Raw genomic sequence first — 11,628 nt, 5'->3', positions numbered from 1 at the left:
TTTTGCATGTTGAGTAATTCATGTAGGCATCACTTCAAAAACAAACAAATGCTTTTATTGAAAAGATTGAGCTAGTTTCTCTTGTCAGCGTTGTAATTTACTTTTTATTTCACCAGACCCCCTTCTCTTTGGTTAGGACACAACAGTAAGGTTTATGAGAGGTGGAGTGGAGGCATGGAGAGGGAGCATTAGAGCAGTGGTGGGACCTACGGGGGGGAGTGCCTGAGGATGTCAGCAAAATGTCTTGCGGCCCGCAATCAGATTACTCTGATGGGCTGCATGCGGCCTGCGGGCCATAGGTTGCTCACCACTGCATTAGAGGTTATGGTTTTAAAGGCACTATATGTGATGCTGGCAGACCAGGTACCAGCTCATGCCAAAGCCCCAGTCCTCACTGAATGTTTATAAATCCATAGTTGGAAGCCAGACCAATTCACTTGTGTATTAGTACAGATCCAAGTGATTGGTAAATGTATGAGAGTGTATTTGATGTTTAAACTTCATGAAAACTAGTGGGATGTTACATGCATTGTTTTCACTTATCTGTATCCCGTTATAATGTAATAGCAAACATCCACAGTGTATATCCCTGTAACTAAATAACCCATCAAATGAAAAAGAAGCCGTGTGGAATGCAAATGAAGAACTTTAACAGAAAAGTGCTAATTTTAAGGCAAGTGATCATTGTGTGTGGTGATCAGAGGTCAAAGACGCTAAGTGCATTCCTCACTCTCCATATTCGAATGAAGAGCTCATGTGGGTAGTGACCCAGTGAGTTTGCTTGCTGTGAGAAGAAGCTATAAGTATGTAGTTAGGGAAAGCTCCTTCATCTCTGAGCTGTTTGGATTCTAACAGGTGGAATAACCAGAGTTAATCTGGGTAGCCCTGAGATCCTTTTGGGAAAATGGCTGGATATTACATCTCTGCCACCATTTGGAATTATAGACTGTGATTAACCTGTTATTATGTTTAACCTGCTTTAACCTCTCAATAACTCATTTCCTTTTCTTTGCTAATAAAACTGTAGTTAGTTTACTATAGAATTGGCTGCCAGCATTGTCTTTGGTGTAAGATCTAGGATACCATTTGATCTGGGTGAGTGACTGGCCTCTTGGGACTGGGAGTAACCTAAAATATTTGTGATTTTTGGATTAAGTGACCATTTTATCATGAAGTCCAGTTTGTCTGGGTGGCAAGATAGGCTGGAGAGTCTAAGGGGACTGTCTGTGACTCCATGGCATGACTGGTATAGTGATCCAGGAGTTCACATTTGTTATTGGTTTGGTGAAATCTAATTATAGAACACACCACCAGCTTGGGGTGTCTGCCCTGTTTTCTGGCAGTCTGCCCTGAGGTAGCATTCACAGTCATGAGCCACTCCAGACAGCATGACACTATACAATAATTTTTTTATAAGAGAAAGAAAATTAATACCTTGGTGCTGCTTCAGTGTGATGATAAATAAAATGAAAAAAATTAACTGTTTTTCAGATAGCTCTGATTATCAGATAACTCTGTGTACCTGTGTGTGTGTGTGTATGTGCTCAGTGATTGTTAATCTCTTTTGTGTATGTTGCAAAATATGCCAAATAAGTTATTAATGCAAAATATTTACTGCTTAATCTTAAGGATAAAATTTTGTTTGTAGCTATTGTCTCTCAAATACTAAAATATAGGTTTCCCAAATACTCCATTGCTGTTTTTATTTTACTTAGTACACACAACTTTAATTAATCCACATTTCAGATCTTACCAAAAAGGGCATAGTTTGAGGAAAGAGGAATAAAAAGGTAGCTTAAACTAGGCCTGCATTTTCTCTCACAAATGGGCCTATTAATGAATTTTCACCATTAGATTTCCTTTGAGTGCGGTATTGTGTGTGTTTTATATGAAACAATGCTGAAAAACAAGTGTGTGTGAGAAAGACACATCTATAAAACATTCAAAGTAGTTTTATATTATATGTTTAAAGGGGTTATCTATAAATAGTGAACAAGCTGGCTTGAACATACTTATTTGGGGTTGGAAGTGATGGGGGTGTGTTGCATGTTTCCCTACTTTTTTTTTGTCAAAAACTTTACGAAAATTAAGAGGCCCCTAATACAGCTTAAGCCAATAGGTGCTAATTTCCAATAAATATAAAAAGGTTAGGAAGAAATACATTATTTGAGTATATGGAATAAGGGAAATTGGAATAAAATTTAGGTATGTATCAGTTTTTAAAGACAAATGCTAAAAGAATTGTGGTGAAAGAAGACATTTTATTCCTGGTCCAAATTAAGAAACAAATAAGGTTAACTGCTGAATGTATGTAGGTATTGTAAAAAAAATGGATAAAGAAACCTACATACATGCTTATTGGAATTGGTATTTTATCTTTAATTTACAATTTAATATACTCTGCTGGATAATCCATGGGGTTAGAAAATCCTTCTGATTGGTTTAGGAAAATGTGATGCAATTTACTATTCAGTGACATGTGAGTCCACAAAAAGTCATGTGGTTAAAGAATCCCTTCTGATTGGCTCACCAGTGATGGGTGGTTTGTTGCAAGATTCCAGAGCAGGGGGTGCTGCCAGGGCCGGCTCTAGGCACCAGCAAACCAAGCACGTGCTTGGGGTGGCACATTTTCAGGGGCGGCATTCCGGCCATCTTTTTTTTGTTTTGTTTTGCTTCTGGCGGCAAAAGCCTAGAGCCGGCCCTGGCAGCAGCAGCATGTGGTGGGCGGGGGGCGCCCTCGGGATGCTGCGGTTCGTGCCACGGGGGAGCAGTGCCCACACCTTGTGGCTGGACCAGGCAGGCTCCGAGCAGGGGACACTCGGGCTGGGGGCCGCCCCATGGGCACAGGGAGCTGCCTGCAGGTGCCACAGGCACCCTGAGCCGCCCAGGGACTGTGGCAGGGCGGTCAGAAGCAGCAGCAGCAGTGGGGCCATAGAGGGCGGGGCGCTGCCGTGCGGGGCCTGTGTCCTGCTCTCCGGGGCTCTGTTCCCTCTGGGGCTACCCTGCCCCGGCTCCTCAGCCCCGTGCCGGGGCGGTCCCCAGCTCTGCCCTGGGCTGAGGCGCGGGGGGCCCCGCTGCTTACCCGACCCTACCAGCGCTGGACTGGCTGGAGGTGAGGGGGGAGTGGGCGGAGTCAGCACTGGTGGTTCTGGAAAGGCAGGGGGTGCGGGTGGGGTGGGGTGGGGTCGGGGGGAGAGCCCAGGGCTGGGGCAGGGGGCAGCCAAACATTTTTTTGCTTGGGGCGGCAAAAAACCTAGAGCCGGCCCTGGGTGCTGCAGTTTGGTTGTTGACAATCTGTGGTGTGAAATGTTTTTCTCTTGTCTCTGTGCTTTTAAAAAAAAATTTCTTGAATGTCTCTGTAACGATCCCCACTTCTGGTATCACTGTAATGGGCTGGCACCCAACTCTCGCAAGCACCCCCTGGTCAAGTGCGTGCATGCCTGCAGTTTTTCTCCGCTCATGGTGCCCCCATTGGCTGCTGCACTTGTCAGGCAGGTCTTCAGTGACTCAGCCCAAGTCTGTGTGTGAAACAAACAAACCTCTTCTGGGGTACACAGTCCAAAATGTCCTGCAGCTCTCCCCGGGCTCAGTCTTTAACAGTCCAGTAGGGCCCGTCATGGTACCCTCTCCATTGGTATCAACCTCTAACCCTTCCTGGGCTGACACCCCTAATTAGTCCAATGGTGGCCTATCTCCGTACCCTTTTAGCTGGTGCATCTTCCTATAGCCCTCCCTGGGCTCAGTCTTTAAGCAATCTAACAGGGCCCATCACGGTACCCTCACTCGGTCCGGCTAGGTTGCAAGGTTCCTACTCTGGAATTGAGCAGTGCCCCAAGGGCTTCTTCCTTGAGACTCCTTGCCTCCACTTGTGCCACCCCTCTTGGACTCAGTTCACTGACCACAGCTCCTCGCTGAGTCAGTCCCAGGGCAGCCCCCTTCCCTGCGGTGCCACCATTCTAATTCCCTTCCTTAGGGCATAGCCACTTCCCCCAGAGCCTGGTGGGGGACCTGGTCCCACCCATTGCTTTGGGTCCAAAACCAGGGACCCTTGAAGTATAGCAGCCTTGTGCTGCGCCTCTTAACTAATTGCTGGTCTACATTTCCTTGGGCCACTTCCCCATAGCTCATCTTAGTTGAGCCCTGGCAGCCAGCCAGAAGCTATTCTCCAGCTCCTAGTCCCTGCAGACAACTGCTTGCTTCACCCTCAGCACCCGGCAGCCAGCCAGGAACTCCTTCCTCACTCCTCGAGTCCCTGCCAGGGCAGGGTTTGCATGACAGCATGAGTGAAACACTGACCGTTTGCCCCTTTGGTTGGTGCAGAGGCAGCGGGAAGGGCTGGGGGGCACCAGCAGGTGCAGAGAGCGGGGGAGAGATTATGCAGCGGGTACTGGGGGGCTGTGAGCAGATGCAGAGAGGGGAAGATGGGAGTGGGCAAGGTTTACCAAGCTAAGCCCCTCCAGATGGTGCCTGAGGCTGTCCCTGCAGTGAGGTGCATGGGGCATGAATTATAGCAGTTGCCATGGGGTGCAGGGTCTTGCCAGGAGGTTCATTTCATACCTCCCTGGGCTCTGCACAGGAGCCTCCTCACACCCCTTCCTGTACTCACGAGTCTGGCACATCATGCGTCTCATGCAGGAAACCAGCAACTGCAGCTTTGGCCAGCCTGAGAAATGAAACCCACAGATTGGAGAAGCCCAGAACCAGGCTCTCCCTTCCCCACTGAGCAATCCACATTGGGGGGCCACGCAGCTCACAGTGAGGGCTCTGGAGATGGTCGCCAGGGGTTACGGGACTGGGAACACAGCGCTGCTCACCCTGTTGGGCTGGCTTGGGGGTGAGTGCCCTTTTCTCCTGGTGTTCGGCTGCACAGAGATTTTAAAAGCCTCATAAATAATGTTTCTCTGGCATCTTTTACTCCAGAGCCTTTTGAAGACTTAGGTGTTGGATTTCCCTGGGAATCCAGACACCTGGGTTTTATTCCTAATGTTGGGAGGGGAGTGGGGTCTAGTGATTAGAGCAAGGGGTGCTGGGAGTCAGGACTCCTTTCCTTAGAGGTTTTTAAGGTCAGGCTTGACAAAGTCCTGGCTGGGATGACTTAGTTGGGAATTGGTCCTGCTTTGAGCAGGGGGTTGGATTAGATGACCTCCTGAGGTCCCTTCCAACCCTGTTATTCTATGATTCTATGACTCCTGGATTCTGTCCCCAGCTCTTGGGAGGAAGTGGGGTCTAGTGAGTTAGAGTGGGGAGGGGGCTGGAGGGAAGTGGGGTCTAGTGGGTTAGAGCATAGGAGGCTGGAAGCCCGGACTCCTGGATTCTACCATTGACTCTGGTAGTGGAGTGGTGTCTAGTGATTAGAGCAGAGGGGCTGGGAGCCTGGACTCCTGGGTTTGATTTCCAGTTCTGGGATGGAGGAAATGACCAAGGATACATGGGGGAGCAGGAGTAGTCCAGCAGCTCAGAATGACTCTGTTCCCTTCACCAAAAAAACTGCACAACTAGGACTGGGAAAGGAGGTTGGTTATGTGTGTGTGTGTGGGAGTAGAAGCTGCTCCCCCAGGCTTGGGAAGGGGTGAAGAGCTTCACAGCTGCAGAAGGGAGGTGGGCGGTGGGGCTGGGGGTCAAAGCAGAGGTATTTCCAGTCGAGAGAGGGAAGTGTTAATGCCATAGTACAAGGCGCTGGGAAGGCCTCATCTGGAAAACTGTGCACGACTCTAGTCAGCCATGTACTAGAAATATGAATTCAGGCTGGACCAAGTGCAGAGAAGGGTTGTTAGGATGACCATGGGTTGGAGGACAGTCTTATGAGAGGGGACTGGAAGAGCTTGACTTGTTCAGCATGGTGAAACGCAGGCTGAGAGAGGATCTGAATGCTCTCTATAAATACATTGTGCAGGGGAGGGAGGGCACCAGAGAGGGTGAAGAGCTACAGAAAATAAAAGAGGAGGAGGCAGATTCTGGAACCTCCTCCTAATAGGAGGAATGGGGGACAAACACCCTAACTAGTTTGAAGATGGAGCTTGACGTGTTTCCGAATTGGATGATATGATGGGGGATGCTCCCTTCCAGTCCTGACCTGGGTTCCCACTGCGGTTTAGCTTCAGTCAGTTCCTTAGGTGCAAACCCGCCCTGGGTTTTAGTTAAAACTGGGTTAAAGTGCTGTTTGCAAGCTGAGTGAAAACCATGTCAGCTGGCGTGTCTAGACTTTTCTTGGTTCTACTTTGTTCCTGTTCTGGCAGGGGGAAGCTAACCTCAAAACTGCCAAATTCAAAATGAGACCATCTATATGGGGTTTGCACAAGTTCAATAAATTGGTTTTTGAAGTGGTTTCAACTGCACTAGTGCAATCCATGTATAGTGCAGGTCACAGCCTCACCCACCTGTGAAGGATGGAATTATGGGTAGAGTTTCTACAAATAGCTTAAGCAATTTGAAAGGGAGGTATATGTTCAACTGGGAAATCTTCATATTTTTTGTGAAACCCTTGCTGAAAATAGTCTGAGCTGAAGAGAACTCATTACCTTTATACAGTTAGGATTTTCAGCTGTTGAAATGCACATTCTAAGCCCTCACTCAGGGCAAAGAGCTGGTCAGCTCCAGGTCCCCAGGAGACAGGGAACATCCCACTGTAAACGCATGTGAACATAAGGGATGCTAGAAAGGATGTTCATGGATCAGACCTAATCTCCCCTTCTCTATGTCTTTATTCCCATGGTTCACTTGTAGGTTTGACCATTTCAGAGCAAGCTCAGCTCCGATTGGTGAATGGCTCGAGTCACTGTGCTGGGAGAGTCGAGGTGCTTCACAACCACCAGTGGGGAAGCGTGTGTGATGTTGACTGGGACCTAAACGATGCTGGAGTTGTGTGCAGGCAGCTGGGTTGTGGGACGGCATTGTTAGCCCCAGGGGGGGCTGAGTTTGGAGAAGGGTCTGACCCTATCTGGCTGGCTGAGGTTAACTGCACAGGGAGAGAAGCTGCCCTCACGGAATGCTGGAGTGGGCCTTGGGGAGACCATAACTGTAACCACAGAGAAGATGCCAGTGTTGTGTGCTCAGGTAACCCTCACCCATGACACATATGGCACTGTGTGGTGAGTACTGTGCTGCAGGGAGTAGAGCAGCATGTGTTACTCAACAGGGGTCATTCTCCCCTCTGAATCAGCCCTGACTCTGATGTCCCAGACTGGCCTGAGCTGGGTAATTGATGCTGAGAGCTAAAACTGAGGCCCTGCCCATTCTTTCTCTCTTGGCACTTTCTCAGCAGTCTGGGAGTTAATGCTGGGTCTGAATTCCAGGTGGGGTGAATCCATTTTGCCTTCTTTCAGCCTGAAATCCTGGCATGTGCTTTCAGCTGGACACAGAATTCTCCTCACTTCCTGGCCCAAAGTTCTTTTTGCTTCAGTCCCCAATGTCTAAGGGAATACTAATGCTGAGAGTCGCTGGGCAGGTCCCACAAGGTGTTGAGATGTCAGTGGGATGGGAGGGCTCCCAGTGTTTCTCAGGGGGCACTCAACACTCTTCAGGTCCCAAATGTAGCCAAATTGCACATTCTCTCAATTCTAGTTTCCCCATCAATCTGTGTCAGTGGGCAGAATATTTTCCGCCCTCCCAGCTGCCTGTTCAAACAGGAATTAGTTCAGGGGCAACCTGTTTTATGTAAGAAGGCAGACAAGGTGATCACAATATTCTGGTGTTATAACCTATGACACAGCCCTACCTCTGCCTTTCCTCCCACACCCCAGGGCCTACTATGTCCCTTGGAGTCTGGTTTCTCCGCTCTGGCCTGGTTCTGCTCCTGCTGGTGTCTGCCCCAATCATCACCTGCATCCTGAAGAAAGGATCCCCCACCCTCCCTGAGCTCCTGAGAACTGGCAATGGCAGTAAGGGGCAGCCTGGAGAGGACCCAGCGATGGGACAGGAGTCGGTTATATACGCCAGTGAGTAACTGTCATTTATGGCTATTTCCGCTCAGACATTCAGCTGGATAATTCCAGCATCAGTGTCTCTGGTCAGCCTGAAAACATAAGTCTGAGTCCACGCCCCAGAGTCAAGGATACAAAGAAACCTTGGACATCTTTCATTATTTGTATCCAGAAAAATGTTCCACTTCCTTGAAATTAGGGGGGGGGGAAGAGGGGGAATCCCATCTCTGACTAATAATTGGCCTCTAAATGCTGAAATCTCAGAATCATGTGGCGCTACAAGGATGGGCCAAAATCATCCTCAGAGTAGGATACTGTTTGTGACCTAAATCATGGGTGAACTCACTGATTTTCCCAGGCAAAGCAATGGGCTGGGGGCATGAGATGTACAGTTACATGGAAACAGGATGCCGGGATTGCAGCATGGTTCAGCTCTGAGGAGGGAGTTTTGGAATCTAAAACCTGATCTTAAATCTCCACTGGCCCAGAGCAGAGGCTGGACAGCTTAAAATCTGGCCTGTTTGAACCTGGGTCTACTTTGTGGCTGTGGCCTGTTGCTCTCCGAGAGCCACTGTCAAACTGTCCCGTCTCTGGGAATCAGAAATGATGCTTCTGAAGTCCCTGCTGTAGCTGTAGGATTTGTCCAGTATTTTCAGAGCTGAGATTTCTCTGCTCCCCGGATGCCTCCCTGTGCCATAGGGCAGAGTGTGCTCCGCAGCTGCTGAGATGGGAATGTCTGTGGGAATTATCGGAGGAAGTGGTTAGAGTGTGAGCAGGACTCTGTGCCTCGGGGAGTGGGGGAGGGTTGCCAGGAGGATTATCGCTGTAATGATTTAACTCATTCCATGGTGTCCTTGGTTCAGCTCCATTTGCTTCTCAATCTCCATCATCACTCCCTTTCACATTGTTTCATTCACAGATGTCTCAAGTTTTGTGGGCACCCACAGACCTCAGTGAGAGATGTACTGACTAGGATGATGCCAGCAAGACAGGGCTGCGGGGGAGCCTGGCCTGGATTGGGGAGATGGCAGCTTCACCTCCTAGCGTTCAAATGTTCCACCCTCCCTGTCTCTTGCACTAGTGCGTGTGAGGGGCATGTGCTGGATGGCTGTGACTATCTTTCGGGGTGGGGAGGGATGTGCTAGCAGCAAATATCCTGACTGTCGTTTAAAAGCAGGGCATGTTCTGAACAGGGCTTATTTTAAATAAATTTAGGAAACACCTGGAACAGCCAGTTTTATCAGCTGCGTCACCTTGTTACAGGGTCATGAGTTAGCCTGGGCGCATCATTCCCTCCAGTGGAGAGACTCAGAGCGTCTCAGTTGCGTGCCTTAAACCCAGCACTGGGAGGAACTGACAGCTCCTCTTTTAGCTCAGAGAGTTGGTGTTGCCTTTCCTCCCAAGCCAGGTGCTCTGTGCATCTCCCATTCCTCCTTCCCCCCAGGCCATGGGCTCTGTGTACCCCCAACTCTCCCTTCTCCCATAACTTACTGTGGAGGTCATTGCCAGGGGTGGCTGTTAATGTTGCTGCTGTGAACAGACACACACACACAGATGGAGAGCCACTATGGATCTCAGCAGAGCATGGACCATGACTTAAGCTAGGCCACATTACACCAGCAGATCCGCCTGTGGCTCTCCCCCTTCCCTGCCAGCATGAAGCAAACCCCCCAGTGATGTGGGAGCTGCAGGCCCCGCTGGCTTTGCTCCAGCTGTCCGAGCCCCAGGGAAGAAGAGGAGCGGGGGGGGGGGGAAAGGGGCGCAGTGAAGAGGTGAAAGCCCCTCTCGGGGGAGCCCCTGAGAGGCTTGGAGGCCCTAGGGCTTGTGGAGCCCTGAGCAGGGAGCCCATCATGCTCCCCCCATTATGGCTGAGTCCCCCCAGCTCCCTGAGCCCTGACTGCACCACCCCCTGGCCCCCGACTGGCTGGCTCCTGGCTCCCACGGCAACGTGCTGAACTGAACATGGGTCACTGCCCCTGTGCCCCCATCCCCTTCTCACCCCTCGCTGGCCCCGCCCAGCGGCAGCGTCTCCGGGGCTCAGGCCGTGCTGGGCCCAGCATTATCGACATGGGGCCACTCACCTGGGGGCTGGGGGGCTGTGGCAGCTGGAGGGGCCGTTGGGCTGTGCCACGTACTTGAGGGGGTGGATCAGAGGGGCTGTAGCAGCTGGAGGGACCGTTGGGCTGTACCACTCACCTGAGGGGGTGGGCCAGAGGGGCTGTAGCAGTTGGAGGGTCCGTTGGGCTGTACCACTCACCTGGGGGCTGAAGCAGCTGGAGGGGCCATTGGGCTGTGCCACTCACCTGAGGGGGTGGGCCAGAGGGGCTGTGGCAGTTGGAGGGGCCATTGGGCTGTACTACTCACCTGGGGGCTGAAGCAGCTGGAGGGGCCGTTGGGCTGTACCATTCACCTGGAGGGCTGGGCCAGAGGGGCTGTAGCAGCTGGAGGGACCTTAGGGCTGTACCACTCACCTGAGGGGGTGGGCTAGAAGGGCTGTAGCAGTTGGAGGGGCCATTGGGCTGTACCACTCACCTGAGGGGGTGGGCCAGAGGGGCTGTGGCAGTTGAAGGGACCATAGGGCTGTACAACTCACCTGAGGGGGTGGGCCAGAGGGGCTGTGGCAGTTAGAGGAGGTGTTGGGCCTTATTGCTTGTATGGTCCCCTAGAGGGGAAAGGACTCGTGTCCCATTCCCCTGTCCTCTGGTGTTGGCTGCATGTGCTCTTTCAGCATGTGTCCCAGCTCTGTGCAGAGAGCAGAGAACCAGGCCCCGATGGAGCGACCCAATAAATCCACAGACTTGGCTCCTAGCGAAGGCACCTGGTCAGGTTTATTGCCGACGAAGCAGTGTGCTAATGCCTCGGATCAATGGTTACAGCTACACTGACACATGCATGCTGGTCACAATGGACTGGCTCAGTTAGTGGTGGGACTTTCCACTATCCCCTAGGCCAGACAAAGACACTCCCTCTGAGACACATCTTTATACACCTCTGCAAACAAGTTACTTATCATCTGTGATGTATTAGGGAGCCACTCATTGCTTTGTATCTGTAGGTGTGATCAAAACATCTCTATTCGTCATGCTGTCATCCTGACCTTAGCCTTAAGATGGGTCAGTGTGTTCCTGTTATCTTTGGGGGATTTGTTTATCGGGGCGTTATGGTACCGCCCTTCTGAAATGTGCTTGTGTGAGTGCTTTGTGCCTAGCAACTCTTAGGAATTTGTGTTTTTGCAATATCAGCCCTAATCTTGCCAATTCTTGAGTCGGGCCTGCCTCTTGCTGACAACTTAACTTTGCTTAATATCAGCAAGGTTTTGATTACTTTATTCCAGGCCTCAGGCCTCACACCAGGCCTCTGACACACGGACTTATGTTTCAGGCCCTCTTCCTACTACATGCCCCAGCCCCCATACTAGCTAGTCCCCCCTGCCTGAGGCCGGGGGGCAGAACCAGGCCTCTCCAGCTCACCGGCCAGGCACCTCCATCTCCCCCAGGAAATCAATACCAGGGGGCGGTGGGAATGTGTCTCTGTGTCATTTCCGCACCAGCTGCCATCTCCTTTGCTGGCTGCTCACAGAGTGTCGCTTCTCGTATCAGTCTATTCTCCTATCTTCAGCAATGGCCAACGCCTGCTGCTTCAGAGGACGATGCAGAAAACCCATCAGTGGGCAGCAGATGGAAGTCCTGCCCCCAGGGGAAGTTTGTTC

General features: G+C 50.9%; 1 protein-coding gene across 1 annotated transcript; it reads left to right on the top strand.

Moving 5' to 3' along the window:
- The first annotated feature begins 4,706 nt into the window (after positions 1 to 4,706).
- Positions 4,707 to 7,942, top strand: LOC117870315 (scavenger receptor cysteine-rich type 1 protein M130-like). Its single transcript, XM_034757416.1, has 3 exons — positions 4,707 to 4,834; positions 6,724 to 7,053; positions 7,740 to 7,942. The coding sequence occupies exons 1-3, from the start codon at positions 4,771 to 4,773 to the stop codon at positions 7,940 to 7,942; spliced, it is 597 nt and encodes a 198-aa protein (XP_034613307.1). The 5' UTR covers positions 4,707 to 4,770.
- Positions 7,943 to 11,628: the final 3,686 nt, after the last annotated feature.

This window comes from Trachemys scripta, unplaced genomic scaffold, assembly GCF_013100865.1.
Source record: "Trachemys scripta elegans isolate TJP31775 unplaced genomic scaffold, CAS_Tse_1.0 scaffold_26, whole genome shotgun sequence".
Classification (NCBI taxonomy): Eukaryota; Metazoa; Chordata; order Testudines; family Emydidae; genus Trachemys; species Trachemys scripta.
The sequence above is the reverse complement of the archived record's forward strand: the minus strand, read 5'-3'. Positions and strand labels throughout refer to the sequence as shown.

Coding starts and splice junctions, on each gene's coding strand:
- LOC117870315 (XM_034757416.1), top strand. CDS start 4,771: ATGGTCGCCAGGGGTTACGGGACTGGGAACACAGCGCTGCTCACCCTG. Junction 4,835..6,723: donor CCTGTTGGGCTGGCTTGGGG/GTGAGTGCCCTT, acceptor GTTCACTTGTAG/GTTTGACCATTTCAGAGCAA. Junction 7,054..7,739: donor TGCCAGTGTTGTGTGCTCAG/GTAACCCTCACC, acceptor CCCACACCCCAG/GGCCTACTATGTCCCTTGGA.